The 14,091-nt window shown below is 47.6% G+C and overlaps 3 protein-coding genes across 6 annotated transcripts in view; 1 reads left to right on the top strand and 2 right to left on the bottom strand.

Annotated features, from left to right (window-relative positions):
• slc4a2b (solute carrier family 4 member 2b) overlaps nucleotides 1-301 on the bottom strand; it is a 28,430-nt gene extending 28,129 nt beyond the window's left edge. For all 3 annotated transcript variants that reach the window (XM_086020566.1, XM_086020561.1, XM_086020563.1), the window contains exon 1: nucleotides 229-301. The gene's annotated coding sequence lies outside the window, so the exon portion shown is untranslated. The remainder of the gene's footprint in view (nucleotides 1-228) is intronic.
• Nucleotides 302-609: 308 nt separating this feature from the next.
• Nucleotides 610-9,792, top strand: LOC147127202 (uncharacterized). 2 transcript variants are annotated; one of them, XM_086021629.1, is made up of 16 exons: nucleotides 610-761; nucleotides 2,711-2,817; nucleotides 2,919-3,046; nucleotides 3,210-3,373; nucleotides 3,682-3,861; nucleotides 3,940-4,375; nucleotides 5,132-5,275; nucleotides 5,382-5,672; nucleotides 5,739-5,981; nucleotides 6,110-6,208; nucleotides 6,293-6,486; nucleotides 7,287-7,461; nucleotides 7,536-7,692; nucleotides 7,940-8,093; nucleotides 8,188-8,299; nucleotides 8,368-9,792. In XM_086021629.1, exons 2-16 carry the CDS (start codon nucleotides 2,744-2,746, stop codon nucleotides 8,544-8,546), a joined length of 2,730 nt encoding a protein of 909 aa, XP_085877755.1. In that variant the 5' UTR covers nucleotides 610-761; nucleotides 2,711-2,743; the 3' UTR covers nucleotides 8,547-9,792. The 2 variants fall into 2 exon arrangements, with proteins under 2 accessions (XP_085877755.1, XP_085877754.1); XM_086021628.1 differs by lacking the exon at nucleotides 610-761 and adding an exon at nucleotides 1,760-2,007.
• Nucleotides 9,793-10,236: 444 nt separating this feature from the next.
• Nucleotides 10,237-13,987, bottom strand: eif2s3 (eukaryotic translation initiation factor 2, subunit 3 gamma). The gene is made up of 13 exons (XM_086021631.1): nucleotides 13,739-13,987; nucleotides 13,499-13,567; nucleotides 13,015-13,078; nucleotides 12,797-12,924; nucleotides 12,610-12,731; nucleotides 12,336-12,430; nucleotides 12,106-12,264; nucleotides 11,862-11,996; nucleotides 11,433-11,527; nucleotides 11,217-11,361; nucleotides 10,960-11,129; nucleotides 10,650-10,822; nucleotides 10,237-10,488 (listed from the first exon to the last, which is right to left on the bottom strand). Exons 2-13 carry the CDS (start codon nucleotides 13,565-13,567, stop codon nucleotides 10,425-10,427), a joined length of 1,419 nt encoding a protein of 472 aa, XP_085877757.1. The 5' UTR covers nucleotides 13,739-13,987; the 3' UTR covers nucleotides 10,237-10,424.
• Between the last annotated feature and the right edge of the window lie 104 nt (nucleotides 13,988-14,091).

Here is a 14,091-nt window from a genome sequence, read left to right as displayed (position 1 = left end):
AAACCGAGAAACAAAAGCGAACTCACTCAAAATGTATGTGTGAGTGTGAACTGTCAACGCCAGTCCACTCGCAATGTGGGGGGGAACAACTCTCTCCCCCACACAGACACACAACCACGGTGTTCAACTTAACCCCGGCAGCCAAAAGACATTTTAAAAGTGTCTGATAAAGCTTATATGACACAGAAATTGTGACTTATTTCCACGGCGATACCAGGTGGTACTCACCTCAAACTCTTGCCTTTGGCAGGCTGGATGACTTGCTCTCAACCGGTGTCAGACAAGTGATACCAAATGTTCGCTTCTTCCGGTCAGTTGTTAAAAAAAATCAAAGCCTTTCGTCGAGTGTATTCGAATGTTTCCTTTTCTTAATTTTTTTAACCTATATATTATACATATATTTTTAAATATTAATCAACAAGTAACACACATAAACAACACTGGGGAGTTATACAAACATTGTTTTCTACCTTAAGTTTTTATTTTGAAATTAATATTGCACATTCCGGTTGCGCTTGGATTGCTTCAGGCAATTTGTTACCGGGGTCTCCGGGCTGTATATTTTCTGCGCATGCGTAAATGCAACTTCACGATTCCGACAAGAGGCTGTAGAGGGGCGGGGCCCTTTCCGTTAGGATGATGATGCCACGACCTTCAATTTTAAAAATAGAAAACCTTATTAAATATCACCAAGGGAAGACTTGATGCGGATTCTAGAAGGTGTTTGCTGACCATCCATCCATGAAGAAACATGATTTCAAGTACTGTACTGTCAATCTGCATCGTTTTTTTTAGATGTTATGCCATTGTTCATAAAAAGCTGGAGTGGCCTTTGAAAATAATCATGTATGAGTGACCTTCTATTCAAATACGTCCACCCACATGAAGTTTATCAACATGTTATACAGTATTTTCTGATTTTACTTCCCAATATACCCATCCATCCAATCATTGTCTATAGTGGCTGTTGTCCTAATCGGGGTCCCAGGTAACTGGAGGTGATCTCCACCCCGGACTAGTTGCACTCACATTCACACCCATGGACAATTAAGAGCAGTTATCCTCAAACCTTTTATATCAAGTACCATTATATGACCAACATTAAAATACAGTAGCATGTAGTGGGTCCAAGTCTTCATGAAAATAATATTACTGCAATTCCCTGTAACATTATGTACAGTTTGACCATTAATACTGTGCCTAAATATGGGACTGAAAATTCAATAAAACTGAACTGCGCTAGGGCATTGATTCTTTCATGTAACACGAGAGTGCGCCCAAGTAACACTAGTGGTGCTAGTTAACACACTGAGAATCACAGATTCTTCAGTTAACCTGAGATGATCTTTTGACGTGAAAAGCAGGGTATACGGTATACCCTTGCTGTTTTCACTTAACCTTGGGAATTGTTTGGAAGCCGGAGTGCCCGGAGACAACACCAATTCGAGAAACAATCCCAGAACCTTGAGGCAGATGTGCTCAATCACTCAATGTGTGCAAACATGCACATAAACCTGTATTTCACATCGAATTGGCTTTGACATTAGATTATTTTGTGAAAATAATAACCACTCTTCTTATTCTCCACGGTAAATAATCAACGCCGGATTGCCCTTGGCACATTCGATTTTATTTGTAGCTGTTTTGATTCTGACTGATTTCTGCGGTTGATCGCTGCAAAACAAATCCTTAGTGACTCGATCAAAACGAGTGCATCATTACGTCATAAAGCCAGTTTTGCCCATCAAAGTCACTGATACCGTTATTGCTAACAACAGACTAGATCGTGTACATTGAAGAATTTTCTGGCTGGTTTGTTGTTGTTGTCCTGCTGTCAATCAAAAGGGGGCAGCCGCAGGACGCTTGTCTCGTGCTTGTTAGCATAGCCGGCTGGGTTTAAAATAGCGAAGCAGCCGATGAAGGAAGTCCAACAAAGTTGCTGTTTAATTCCACTTCGGCGTTTTAATTGCACACCCAAAGAGGGACATGAGTTATTCGGGCTCCCCGGTAAGCTTTTAACGACTCGCTGAGTCTTGTAAAAGACACGTCACGACGCGCTTGGGGCAGATTAGCTCGCTAGTTAGCCTCGACGGCTAAGCTAGTTGTTATGCTAACGGCTGTGACAGTCAGGCGTCACAAATGATCAGTCGCATTTACGTCGACTGATTATCTTATTTTACTTTGAATTGTTCTGGGAAATGCGTGTTAATATGTGATCTGATTAAAGCAGCGTCATTGAAATTAAGAGCAACAGATAAAGGTAACAGCAGTTTAAAGTAGGTATGACGTAATGGACATATAATAGATTACACATTCCGGTGACTTCATCAAGCCCTTTTTTCAAATTCCGAGTGTGAACCGGTTGGGATGAGAACCAGCACCTCCAAGTCTGGTCACCCGTCTGAAAAGGGTTGACTGAAGGTTGTTTTTTTTCCCTGGCTCAAATTAAAGCTGACATGTGCTTAGTTAAAAAAATAAAACAATATTTACCAAATTGAAAATCCACAAAATCGTACAACGCATTTGCATTAGGTAAGAAATCCCACCTTTCATGGTGTTTTTTTTCTTCCAACTGTTTCAGGCTGCATAATACCATAACTGCAGTTAAAATAATACCGGAAGTCCTTTGATATTAGGCAGAGGTGACCACCTCCAAATTTGAGAAGCTCGTCATACTCAATGTTTTATAGAGTTTGTGACTGTCTTGCAGACAATTGGGGAGCTATTCCACACACTTGGCGAAATGGGCTTCACACAGGAGCAGATCCAGGCGGCTGTGCAGGCCGGCCATTTTTCCGTGATGGACGCAGCTGAGTGGTGAGTTTGTCCACATAACTCATAAACTTTGTCCCCAGAATAGCTACCTCTTTTTTTTTTTTTTTTTTTTTTAAGCAACATGGTTTGCATTTTTCCAATAGGCTCCTGCAGGGCCATCAGCATCCACGACACAGTTTGCTCAAGCAGCCGACAGGACCAGCGGAAACGGCGTTTGCGGCTTTCAACCCTCCTAAAGAGTCGACCAGTGCATCTGCTGCTGACTGTCCTGGTATGGCGCCCAACTACACCTCAACACAAATAGCATTTCTCAATTTTGGGAAGATGCTTTCCAAAGGAGACAACCATCATATTTGTATACACACTATAAAAAACATAATATACCTGCATTAACAGATACTTACAAGTGAGTATTCATTTTCATGTTGTCACAGCAAGCAGCTCGTTAGTGCTGAGGCCGACGCAGAAGTCCTCCCCTCCATCCCGAGAGCTGCCCCCTGTGGAGTCGCGCATCAAACAGGACAAAAGTGACTTTGAGGAGCAGCAAAGGCAACGCGTGGCTCAGGAGGCGAGGGCGGAGCGCTGGCAAAAAAAACAGGTACTGAACGGCGTGGCCTCGTCGTCTCACACGGGCATCCAGAAATTATTTACATTTTATGATGTAACATCCCATAATACAATACAGTACAATACAATTTTATTTCTATAGCGCATTTCACAACAGCTACAGCTGTAACAAAGCGCTTAAAAAAAAAAAAAAAAAACTTTTCATCATTTTTTTTAATTTCGATATCGCTGTAACACAACGTGTGAAAAGTGAGGCGCTGTGAAAGCTTTGCGAGTGCACCAACTAGTTGTTCTTTGATTTCCGGTCCTTATTTTGTCCTTGCCTCATCTTCATTCCAGGAGCGAGAGTTGGTGCTCAAGCGCATCGCAGATGACCGCAGGAGCTTACAGGAGAAGAAGAGCGGCCAGTCTGGCGCTGTGGCGGAGGCGGCGGCGGCGGCATCGCCGTCCAATGGCAGTCAAGGGCACACGCTGGAAGGGAAGGTTCAGACTAATGTGGATAACAACTGTATCCTCATGGTGAGGTTGTAAAGGCGCCGCAGTCGTTTTGATGCGGGACGCCCAATTTATGTTGTCTCGTCTGTGGCCTCGCTGCAGATCCGGCTGCCGTCCGGTGAGTCCGTGCGCGAACGCTTTCCGGCCGACGCGCCGCTGCGCAGCGTTGTGGAGCACATCACCGGACGTCACCCCTCCCTCCCCACATTCTCTCTCCTCCAGGGCTTCCCACGCAAACGCTTTGGGGAGGCCGAGTTGGCCTGCTCGCTGCGCTCCCTCGGCCTCACGCCCAACGCCGCCCTTTGCATTCAGACCACACCCCCGGACACCCCCCAGGACACAGCCGGCCCCGCCGAGCCGCCCCCGGTCGAGCGCGACCGGCAGGCGCGGCCCGCTCCCCAGCTCCCCGTTCAGGAGAGGGCGGCGGGGCCGGACCTTGTCGTGCCCCCTCTGCTTCCCAATCACGTGTGGGAAGAGGCCGCCAGTCTCGCTGGGATCTCTGGAGGTCCTCCTCTGCATGGACCCTCTCACTTTTGGGGCAAGTACTGACTGAAAACAGATATCCCCGAATTAAAAGCCACGCCTCAAATAAATGCCTCCGTCCACCTCCCTGCGTAAACAACAAGTGTCTGCAATTTCACGCTTTCTTATTTTCTTCCCTTCGGAAACCGATAATAAAGCAATAATCATTTGTCAGTGAATGCCTCGCCTCAAGTAAGTGACCCAGCCACCCTAGCAAACAATCAACAAGCGTCTGTAAATAGAGGCTTGATTCCCATCTCTCAAGAAACTAATAAAGAGTGTTCGCTTCCCCTCAAATAATTGACCCAGGAAAAACTAAGTGCCTGTAAATAAACACTTCATTCTTCCTCTTAAACAAAACCAATTGCTGCTTTTTTGGGTAAATAAACACCTTACCGCAAACAGCTCTTCTAATTTTTCCAACTCGGGAACGAGTGTCTGTAAATAAATGCCTTACCTCAAAAAACACCCCGTTCTCTCCCTCAGGAAAACATTTATGTGTCTGTACCACTAATAAAGACCTCAATTCCCCCCCTTCGGGAAACAACCGGTGTCTGGAAATATACGTCTTCACTTAAAAAAGATGCCTCCCTCCCCTTACGATAAATAAATGTTGCACAATTTGCGCAAGTTATCACCATAAGCTGTACAATGACGTAGAATACGTTTTAACTGCCGTCAAATATTTATCCGGGCGTATTTGTGAGTACAGCAGTCGCCCGGAGATGCAGTCTCTTAACTATAACATCACGAACACTTGCTTATTGCACAGGGCGAGGCCAAAAGTTGATTGCCGGCAATCCAGAGGAAGCTGCAGACGTACAACTTGAACAGGAGGAAGAGGAGGGCAACGACGAAGAAGAAGAAGAAGAAGAAGAGGGAGAGGGAGAAGGAGAAGCGCCACATGTGCTTAACGGTACGCCGCACATTAGGAAAGATCCTACTTAATGGCCCCTTGGTCAGCCAATCAGATTGAGTCTTTTAAAGCGCGCGCTCGTGACGTAACAACGGTGTTTTGCCAGGTATGCCGCGGCTGCCGTTCTTCCCGGAGAACAGGAACCGCGGCGGCTCGGAGCCCAGGCACCGCTGGCCCGAGCAGGGCAATCGACTCAGGGAGGACGAGGCGGACGACGCGGAGGGGCGAGCGGCGCCCGGGGCCGCCGGCCAGGCCGCCGTGGAGCGCCTGCAGCGGGCGGCGCGGCCCCCGGACGCCGCGCAGGGACAGCCGCTGCCCCCCAAGAGGTCCTTCAAGACCCCCAGCGTCTCCTCGCTCTGTGCCTTGGCCACCCGCGCCACCGTTCACCTCATGACGGGTAAGCGCTTGGAGCGGTGAGGGAAACCGCGTCTGTTTGTGTGTTAAATGTGTGTGCGCGCTTCAGCTCCCAGCATGCAGTACAGCAGCAGCCTGGCCGGCCTGACGCCCGAGCTGGCGGAGCTTCTGCTCAGCCACATGGCCCAGGAGCGCGTGCTGCGCCCGCGCAACTTGGAACTGTTCTTCGGCTGCCCGCTGCAGAAGTTTGTCCTCAACTGCTACCCGTACTCCACCAACGAGCTGCTGCGCCAGCTGCGCGCCTTCACCGCGCTCAAGCACCTCAGCCTGGTCAACTCGCCGCTCATCACGGGTACAGACAACTCTGCCTTGTTTCAAAACAACTTCCATCTGATGTCAATTCTTCTTTTTTTTTTCTTTTTTTTTTTTTAAATGATGAGACTTAATTAACTCCCCGCATTCTAATGTGTTTTCATCCAGATTCTGGCCTGTCAATTCTGTCCAGTCTGGTTAAACTGCAGTACCTCAACTTGGCCTCCTGCAGCAAACTGACCGACTCTTGTCTGCAGTACATCACAGGTGACAAAGTCCTTCCACACGCACTCAGGCAGGATTAATAGTTTACGTAACGCCGCGTGTAGCCTAATCCGGTGGCGTTTGCAGGTCTCAAAAGCCTGTCCTTCTTATCGCTGGACCAGACCAAAGTGACGGACGCGGGAGTGGCGCTGTACCTGCACTCGGCGCCGCCGTGCCTGTCGCAGCTCAGCCTCAACCAGACGGCGGTCGGCGAGGCCGCCCTGGCGGCGCTGCCGGGTTGCGCGCCGCAGCTGCGGATGCTCAGCATCAAGCAGACCAAGGTCGTTCGCCACGTGATGGCGCCGGTTCTCTTTCAAACGCCACCCTGTTGACGGTGGAGAGCAAAAAAAAAAAAAAAGAGGCTTCAAGTTGTTTGTTTCAGTTGACTTTTAACGCTAAACGTAAAACAAAAGACAATCCCATGTTGTGTATTCAACCAAACCACCAAGTCTGCTAGCTTCATGCTAATACACAGTGCAAAATGCTGAAGAAACCAGCATTGACGATGGGCTAATTATTAATCTTGTATTGGAGCACAGGCTGAACTAAAGAAAAAGCAACACACAAAAGATAATTACTCGTTTATTTAACCAACCACCGAGTTTACTAGCTTGAAGCTCACACACAATGCCAAATGTGATGGAGGCTCTAACAAAACTAGCATTGTTGTTGGGCTAACTAGAAATATTAAACAATTTATATTTGAACGTGAATTACTCAAAAGATAGAACAAACTGAATTACATGTTGTGTATTTAAACAAACCACATTAACGTTGTCTGCTAGCTCAATGCTAACACACAATAAAAAACGTCATAGGCAGGCTAAAGAAACTAGTACGGATGTCTCAGTAATTATAGACTTGAAAACGTGTTGACAGAAAACATAAAAACATCCTCATTTTGTGTTTTCATAAAGTACAATATTGTAGAGTTCTGTTTTATGAATGAATGTAATTTTATTATGTGGGGTGAGGACCGATTAAAGACAAAAAGCATTCCACCGCCATTTTATGTATCGATAAAACCGCCATGTTTGCTTGAGTCACTTACCCACCCGTTGTGACATCATCGTGCGTCCAGGTGTCTGACGTGTCGGCGCTGTCCGAGCTGCCGGGCCTGCAGACGCTCAACCTGGACGGCACGGCCGTGACGGAGGCCTCGCTGGCGCAGCTGGCCGCCCACCCGTCACTCTCGTCCCTCAGCCTGGCCGGGGTGCGCGTGTCGGACGGCGACCACGCCCTGCGGATCGTCTCGGGTTAGCGTCGGCGCCCGCTTCTAGCCCGAAGAATTGCGCGCCACGTCGCTCAAGGCGTTTTGTCTTCTCAACAGGACTTGCTTTGACTCACTTGACCCTCCCGGGACGTCACTCGGTCACGGACGGCGGACTGGCGTTCCTTTCGCGGCTGCGGCTGCTGGCGGAGCTCGACCTGACTGATTACACACAAGTCACGGACCTGGGAGTTCAGCACCTCTGTGCTATGACCAGGTACATACATATGTCCTCTATTTAGTCACGTAATGTCCCCGTTGTGTCTTGTAAAGACCCCTGTTATGTCCTATTTCATCCCATAATGACTGTGTCCCATTTTGTTTCATAGTGTCTGTCATTTTTCTCATCATACCATACTATCTCATGTTGTGTGCCATGTTTTGTTGCCACATTGTCCCATAATGTCTAGAGTGGGTTAGCGATAGACTACAGCGCGTAAAGAGACGTCTGCTGTGTGTGTAAGGTTGAAGAAACTGTCTCTGAGCAACACTCAAGTGACAGACACCGGGCTCCCTTCATTGCGCCCCCTGCTGGAGCTGCAGGAGCTGTGCTTGGACCGAACGGCTGTCAGCAGCCGAGGAGTGGCGGCGCTCATCACCTGCCTGCCGCATCTCCAGGTCCTCCTTCTGTTCCTTAATCCTTCCACCATTTTATAAAAAAAAAAATGATAATGATTGTCTTTTTTTTTTTAACTTGACTGATGTTTTGCAGGTGTTGGGCTTGGCCAGCACTCAGGTGGGCGACAATGTCGTGAGACGAGGGCTCATCCACTGCCCCCAGCTGCTGAAGTTGAATCTCAGCCGCACCAGAATCACGGATAACGGTAAGCCCATCCACGCGCTTTCTAACACGGAGTAAAGGTCACGTCATACGTTTCACCCCCCCCGCCAGGCGTGAAGTTCCTGGCGCGCATGCGTCTGACTCAGGTCAACCTGGACGGCACCGGCGTGAGCCTGGCGGGCATCGCCGGCCTGCTGGCCTCCACGCCCATCAGCAGCATCCGCGCCAGCAACACGCGTGCCGTGCCCATCGACGACGTCTCCGACGATGACTGGGAGGCTCTCTCGTAGCGGTGAAAAACACTCCTCCCACAAACACGCCCCCCCCCCCTCCCCCCAATGACTCCGCCTCCACGTTTGCACTGTCGCGTCAATCAGGCATGCTTGAAAATGTTAAAAGTACGAGGCTTGTGATGAACAAGACGGCTTAGAATCAATGTTGTTTTACGACACTCTTCTGTTGCTATTTCACCATAACTGGTGTGTTAAACATGCCCTGGGTCAAATTGACCCGGAGCATGTTCAACACACCAGTTGTAGTAAAATTGACCCATTTGAAAATCTAGCTAAAAGGATCAGAAATCATATTTTAATCTGAATGTGTTTTTCAATATATTACTTGAGACTTTCAAATGTGGGTCAGTTTGACCATAACCATAGGATTAAACATGCCCCGGGGTCAAAGGGACCCACAACCATTACTGCTGCTCCTGAGATGCAAATGTATTTTGTGATAATGTACCACATTGTATATTTTCAGTACAGGTTAATTTCTCCGTAACTGGTGTGTTAAACATGGCTGGGGTCAAACTGACCCATTTGAAAATGAAAATTGTTTAAGAATTATACTTTCCTGGCACATTGCTTTTTATTCAGGAGTAGCAATAATGTTCTCGGGGCATACGTCAACGTAACTGGGGGTTAAATATGCTGTCGGTCAATTAGACCTGTTAGAAATCGATACTGAAAGTATAAAAAAAAAAAAAAGATTAGAATTTTTTTTCAGGTCAAATGTGAGAAAAAATAAACTGGACTCCATAAGCGGTCTTAAACTTGCTGTGGGTCAAATTGACGCATTTGAAAATCTAGTTAAGCATTAAAACACGCATTAGGATTTAACCCTACTGTTATGTTCATTTTTCTGGAGCAGCAAATAAGTTCCTGGGTCAATTTGACCCGAAGCATATTGAACACACCAATCTAAAGGTGTAAATGGTTGTATGAAAATCCCAAATAACCGCTGTAAACCAGTGGCCCTGTGTAGTCAACAAATAGCTTTACTGCTGCGTTACCTCGAGGAAGCAAAGAACACGAACGTTCACGCTGCATCAGAAGAAACACTTCATTTCAACATAATGATTACATTACTTTGTCATTTTTTGTTTATTAGAAAATGCAACGAGGACAATTTGTGTTATTCCTAATTCTGTGATTTTGGTTGTATTAAAAGGACAGGCTGACGTCATTTTGTTTCTGATGGTCACTTTTACTTCAGTTTTCTTCAAAATTTGTTCAATAAAAAAACCACGCCTGAGTACATTTTTTTTCCTCCATTTTCTTGATTCAGAAAGACCTGTACACATTGTTAAATAAGGTAGAATTTCAATTTCAAATATGACGTAACTGTTTGTTTTTGTAATAAGGAAAATTAGCACTACATATTTTACATTTTAGAAACAGTACAATAGCAATTGATTTATTGCTGCGCCTTTGGGTGTGCCTGTCCTGGCTACTGGGCGGCAGCATAATACAGTCATGTTGCGACTACTGCGATTCAGTAAGATTTTTTTGTTGAGGATAAAGAACATGCCTGTAATAGATTTGAATCAGATTTTTTTTTTATTACTGCATCACCAACCAAATGCAAACTTATACAAAACAGCTGGGCTGATGTGTAAAATTTAACAGTTTCTACTTGCATCATAGCCAATTGCGCAATCTTCTGCGCCGTTTGCCTTCTTCAATGAGATGCAACAAAAAGTTAGTTTCGAATGTTTATTGGATAAGAGAAAGTGAGCTGCACTGAAGTGCAGTCGGCGGCCGATGTTCACGCCAGTCCGAAGTTAAGTCGGCGTCATTCCGATTTGTCCTCTCGGCGGGGAAAAAAACGACAAAGACCGGTGTGACGTTTGCGGTATATGATGGGAACATTGCTAAGGCCTTCTCCTCTCAATCGTCGTCCACAGTGGGTGTGATGGTCACACCGCGCCTGATCTGCCCCCAGCCAATCAAACTGCAGAGAGGAAAAGGGGAAGAGACAATCAGATGACAATACGAGGACAAACAAGATGTGTATAGAAGTATCAAGTCACGAGCAGTACTAGTAGAATTGTCTTACTAGTACACGGACCTGACGCTGACATGGAAAAAAATGCGGTGGTTTAAGTTCCTCACCGCCAATGTTTCTCCACACGTCGACTGAGGGCGATCTTCTCTCCGACTTCGGTGCAGACGGGGTTGGTGAGGACGATCTTAGCCAGATCGGCTTTGACAGCGCTAACGCGGCCGCCCGTCGACAGCGAGCCGATGTTCACCATCAGCACTTCGTTCTTCGACAGCTTCTGGACCTGCGAGGGAGTTAGGACTTAAGTCCGCTTCGCGTAATGCTAATCATGCGGAACGCCATTGACATGCTAACGATTAGCATCCATGATCGCGGTTTTCAATTAATATTGACACGCACGCCCGGCGATGCGGCGCTCACCTTGGCGGCCTTCTTGTCTCCCTCCGTGCGCACGCCCAGCAACCTCCTGAGCAGGAAGTAGGAGATCTCCAGCTCGGTGAAGATCTCCGGCAGCTCCCCGACAGCGCCCAGCACCTGACCCACCATACGGTCAGCTCGGCACAGCGTCGGGTCGATCTTGGTGCCCACGCCTGAACCGAGGTTCATCGAGTTCACGAGAGCCGGACAGATGTATAAATCGGCAAACGGTTGACCTCACCAACGTCGAACGTACGTACCGATGAGGCCTCCGGGCGCAGCGTACTGGAGGTCGTTATGTTCGGCGAACAACGAGACGATCTTGGAGAAGATGGGCTTGCACATCAGCTTCCCTTCGTGGTCCTTGGACACGATGCCCGGCCGCACCTCGATCTCCTGGCCCACCTGCAGACGCCGAGGCGGCCCGTTCACACTCGGGTCACGTGACTCTTTGGCTGGCCTCGGCGGTGTCTCACCTTGAGGACGCCTTTGAGGATACTCCCGCCCGCCACGCCGCCTTTCAAGTCGTCGACTTCGCAGCCGGGTTTGTTGACGTCAAACGATCTGATGACTACGGTAGGACGACAATTAAATGAGACACTAAACTTTTTGAAGTAGGACTTAACACTTTTTCTTTCACTGCACATTGCTGTGCTCATTCTGGTGTGCATGCCACAAAGATGTGCTGTCCTGGAGACAGCTCCTCTTTGGGGTTCTCAGTACGACAGTTATACTGGCAACAACATGACAGGATTTTCCAAAAAGTCTATCAAAATGCAAAGTCTGATTGGATTGGACACTTCAAGATGAATATAACCCACTGATCTACAAATACACTCAAACAAATCACCCAAGCCCACGTTCCAACATGCAAGCGGTGCGGCTCCTTCCCACGCCTTTCTTACCAATGAGCCTGGGCTCCGAGGTGAAGTCTCGCACAGGGACGGGGATCTTCTTGACGATGTACTCGCACACCACCTCGATGTTGTACTTGAGCTGAGCAGAGATGGGAATGATGGGCGCGCCCTCGGCCACCGTGCCTGTCAATCAGACGAGATGAGTGCTCAATGTGGACAGTCTTCTTGATTTTTTTTTTTTTTTAATTTTGGAAAGCCCCGACGTTGGATTTGTGAGGGCGTTGGCGCTCACCCTGCACGAAGGTCAGGATCTGCTCGTACTGCTCTTTGGCCTGGCTCTCCTTCACCAGGTCGATCTTGTTCTGCAGGATGAGGATGTGCTTCAGCTTCATGATCTCGATGGCGGCCAGATGCTCTGACGTCTGCGGCTGCGGACACGACTCGTTGCCCGCTGGAAGGATCGACGCGTTACTCGCTAGTCACGTGGCGGGCGGCGAGGCCGTTCCGGACGAGACGACTCACCGATAAGGAGGAGGGCGGCGTCCATGACGGCGGCTCCGTTCAACATGGTCGCCATCAAAATGTCGTGACCGGGACAGTCCACGAAGGACACGTGTCTACAAGAGACCAATTACTGTAAGACGCACCGACTTATGTTTACCAACCCAAGTTCCGATGTATTTACTCCATGACATTGTTAGTTGTTTTTTGTTGTATCATAACCAGCGATGACATCAACATTTTCACATCCTCAGATTGGTCAGAAGTAATCCCGGTACAGCCAAGTTTAACTCACCTGACAAGTTTAAAGTCGCCTTTGGTGCCGGGGATGTCTGTGGGGAACTCATCGGGGGTGCTGCTCCCGCAAGAGCGATAGCACTCGGGCCGAGGGCAGCTGGGGTCGTCCAGCATGTAGATCTAACGCGACAACCCGGCGGCGGTTAGCATCAGCGTCAGGAGCCGCGTCTCGATGCCTAGCGTACCTTAGCATTAGCGTAGCCGAGCTTGATGGTGATGTTCCTCTCCAGCTCGTTTTTGAAGCGGACGGTATGAACGCCCGAGATGGCCTTGACCACTGTGGACTTTCCGTGCGCCACATGGCCGATGGTGCCTGGCAATCAAAACAAGAGAACTTGGTTGGTTGCGTTAAACGGCGCAGAGCGCGGTGAGCATTTCGATACTGTTCATTGGATGGCCGTACCAATGTTTATGGTGGCCTGTCTGCTGATGATCTCAGGAGACAGAGTCGTCAGAGTAGACACATCCTGCAGACAAACAGCAAACAACAGTTTTATTGAGACGTCTCAACCCCTCTGAGCTCATCAGTACAGTAATATTAGTTCTATGCAGAGAACATAAATGACTGTGTACTATAATATTGATTGTCTACTTGTGATATTGCACTATTTGTGTTGAGTGAATAGAATGCAGTATTTATCCATGGAAATGTTATATTAAGACGTGATCAAGTGCCAATAAAATCTAGTTCAACATTTGTTGGGAACCCGGCAGCTAACAGCTACTAGCCTGCCGTCGTGTGCCGGGTGGTGGCAGAGCCGCAGCAGTAGCAGTAGCTTAGCGGGCAACAAACAAGACTTATATTACAGCTAATCTTTGACAAAAAAACGTATAAAGTCTTGCCCACTAAATCGCGAAGGCGTCAGCTGTATTCGGGGAGCACTTACCAGGCTACTGAGGTCTTGTTTGGCCAAATGAGGCTGACCCAGCGTTGTACCTGACTCGTCGCCCGCCATCTTGAATGGGAAAGGAAGGAAGGTAACCGAAGACAATGCCTGAACTCATTCAAATAAATTATTTTCTTCTGTCATAATGTGGTATCTATTCTACTTTGGATTATTTTCGATTACAATGATATTAAAGTATGTGTTTGTGACAGAAAAATATTTTTCTTATATTGATTTTACCTTGACAATAACGCAACGGGGTCCTTTAACTACGGCTGATGCAACTTGCAGGTATGATCAAAAACTTAAATAAAATGGTGACTCCACTAACATCCAGCCACAGCTGTTTACATTTGTTAAGTAACGGAGTTCCGCCGACCCGTCAAACAATATCGACAAACGATTTTCGTTGTCTCCAGTGTGAGTAGAGAAATGTACTGTACGTTCCTCGCTTGTCGGGTCCGTCGTGGATTAATGACATCATCAACGGGTGTCTTGTAGTCTTATAGTCCTTTCGCGAAATGTTGGGATGTGGATGTACCACCGGCACATTTGAGGATAAAAGATGAAGGATTTGGTTAGTTTGTGAATTA

Source organism: Filicampus tigris, chromosome 21, assembly GCF_054856515.1.
Source record: "Filicampus tigris isolate MCC_2025a chromosome 21, RoL_Ftig_1.0, whole genome shotgun sequence".
NCBI lineage: Eukaryota > Metazoa > Chordata > Actinopteri > Syngnathiformes > Syngnathidae > Filicampus > Filicampus tigris.
This window is presented reverse-complemented; position numbering and strand designations above follow the sequence as displayed.

Coding starts and splice junctions, on each gene's coding strand:
- LOC147127202 (XM_086021628.1), top strand. CDS start 1,987: ATGAGTTATTCGGGCTCCCCG. Junction 4,376..5,131: donor TGGACCCTCTCACTTTTGGG/GCAAGTACTGAC, acceptor CTTATTGCACAG/GGCGAGGCCAAAAGTTGATT. Junction 5,276..5,381: donor AGCGCCACATGTGCTTAACG/GTACGCCGCACA, acceptor GTGTTTTGCCAG/GTATGCCGCGGCTGCCGTTC.
- eif2s3 (XM_086021631.1), bottom strand. CDS start 13,567: ATGGCGGGCGACGAGTCAGGTACAACGCTGGGTCAGCCTCATTTGGCC. Junction 13,079..13,498: donor AACAAGACCTCAGTAGCCTG/GTAAGTGCTCCC, acceptor GTTTGTCTGCAG/GATGTGTCTACTCTGACGAC. Junction 10,823..10,959: donor GAGACAAGAAGGCCGCCAAG/GTGAGCGCCGCA, acceptor ACTCCCTCGCAG/GTCCAGAAGCTGTCGAAGAA.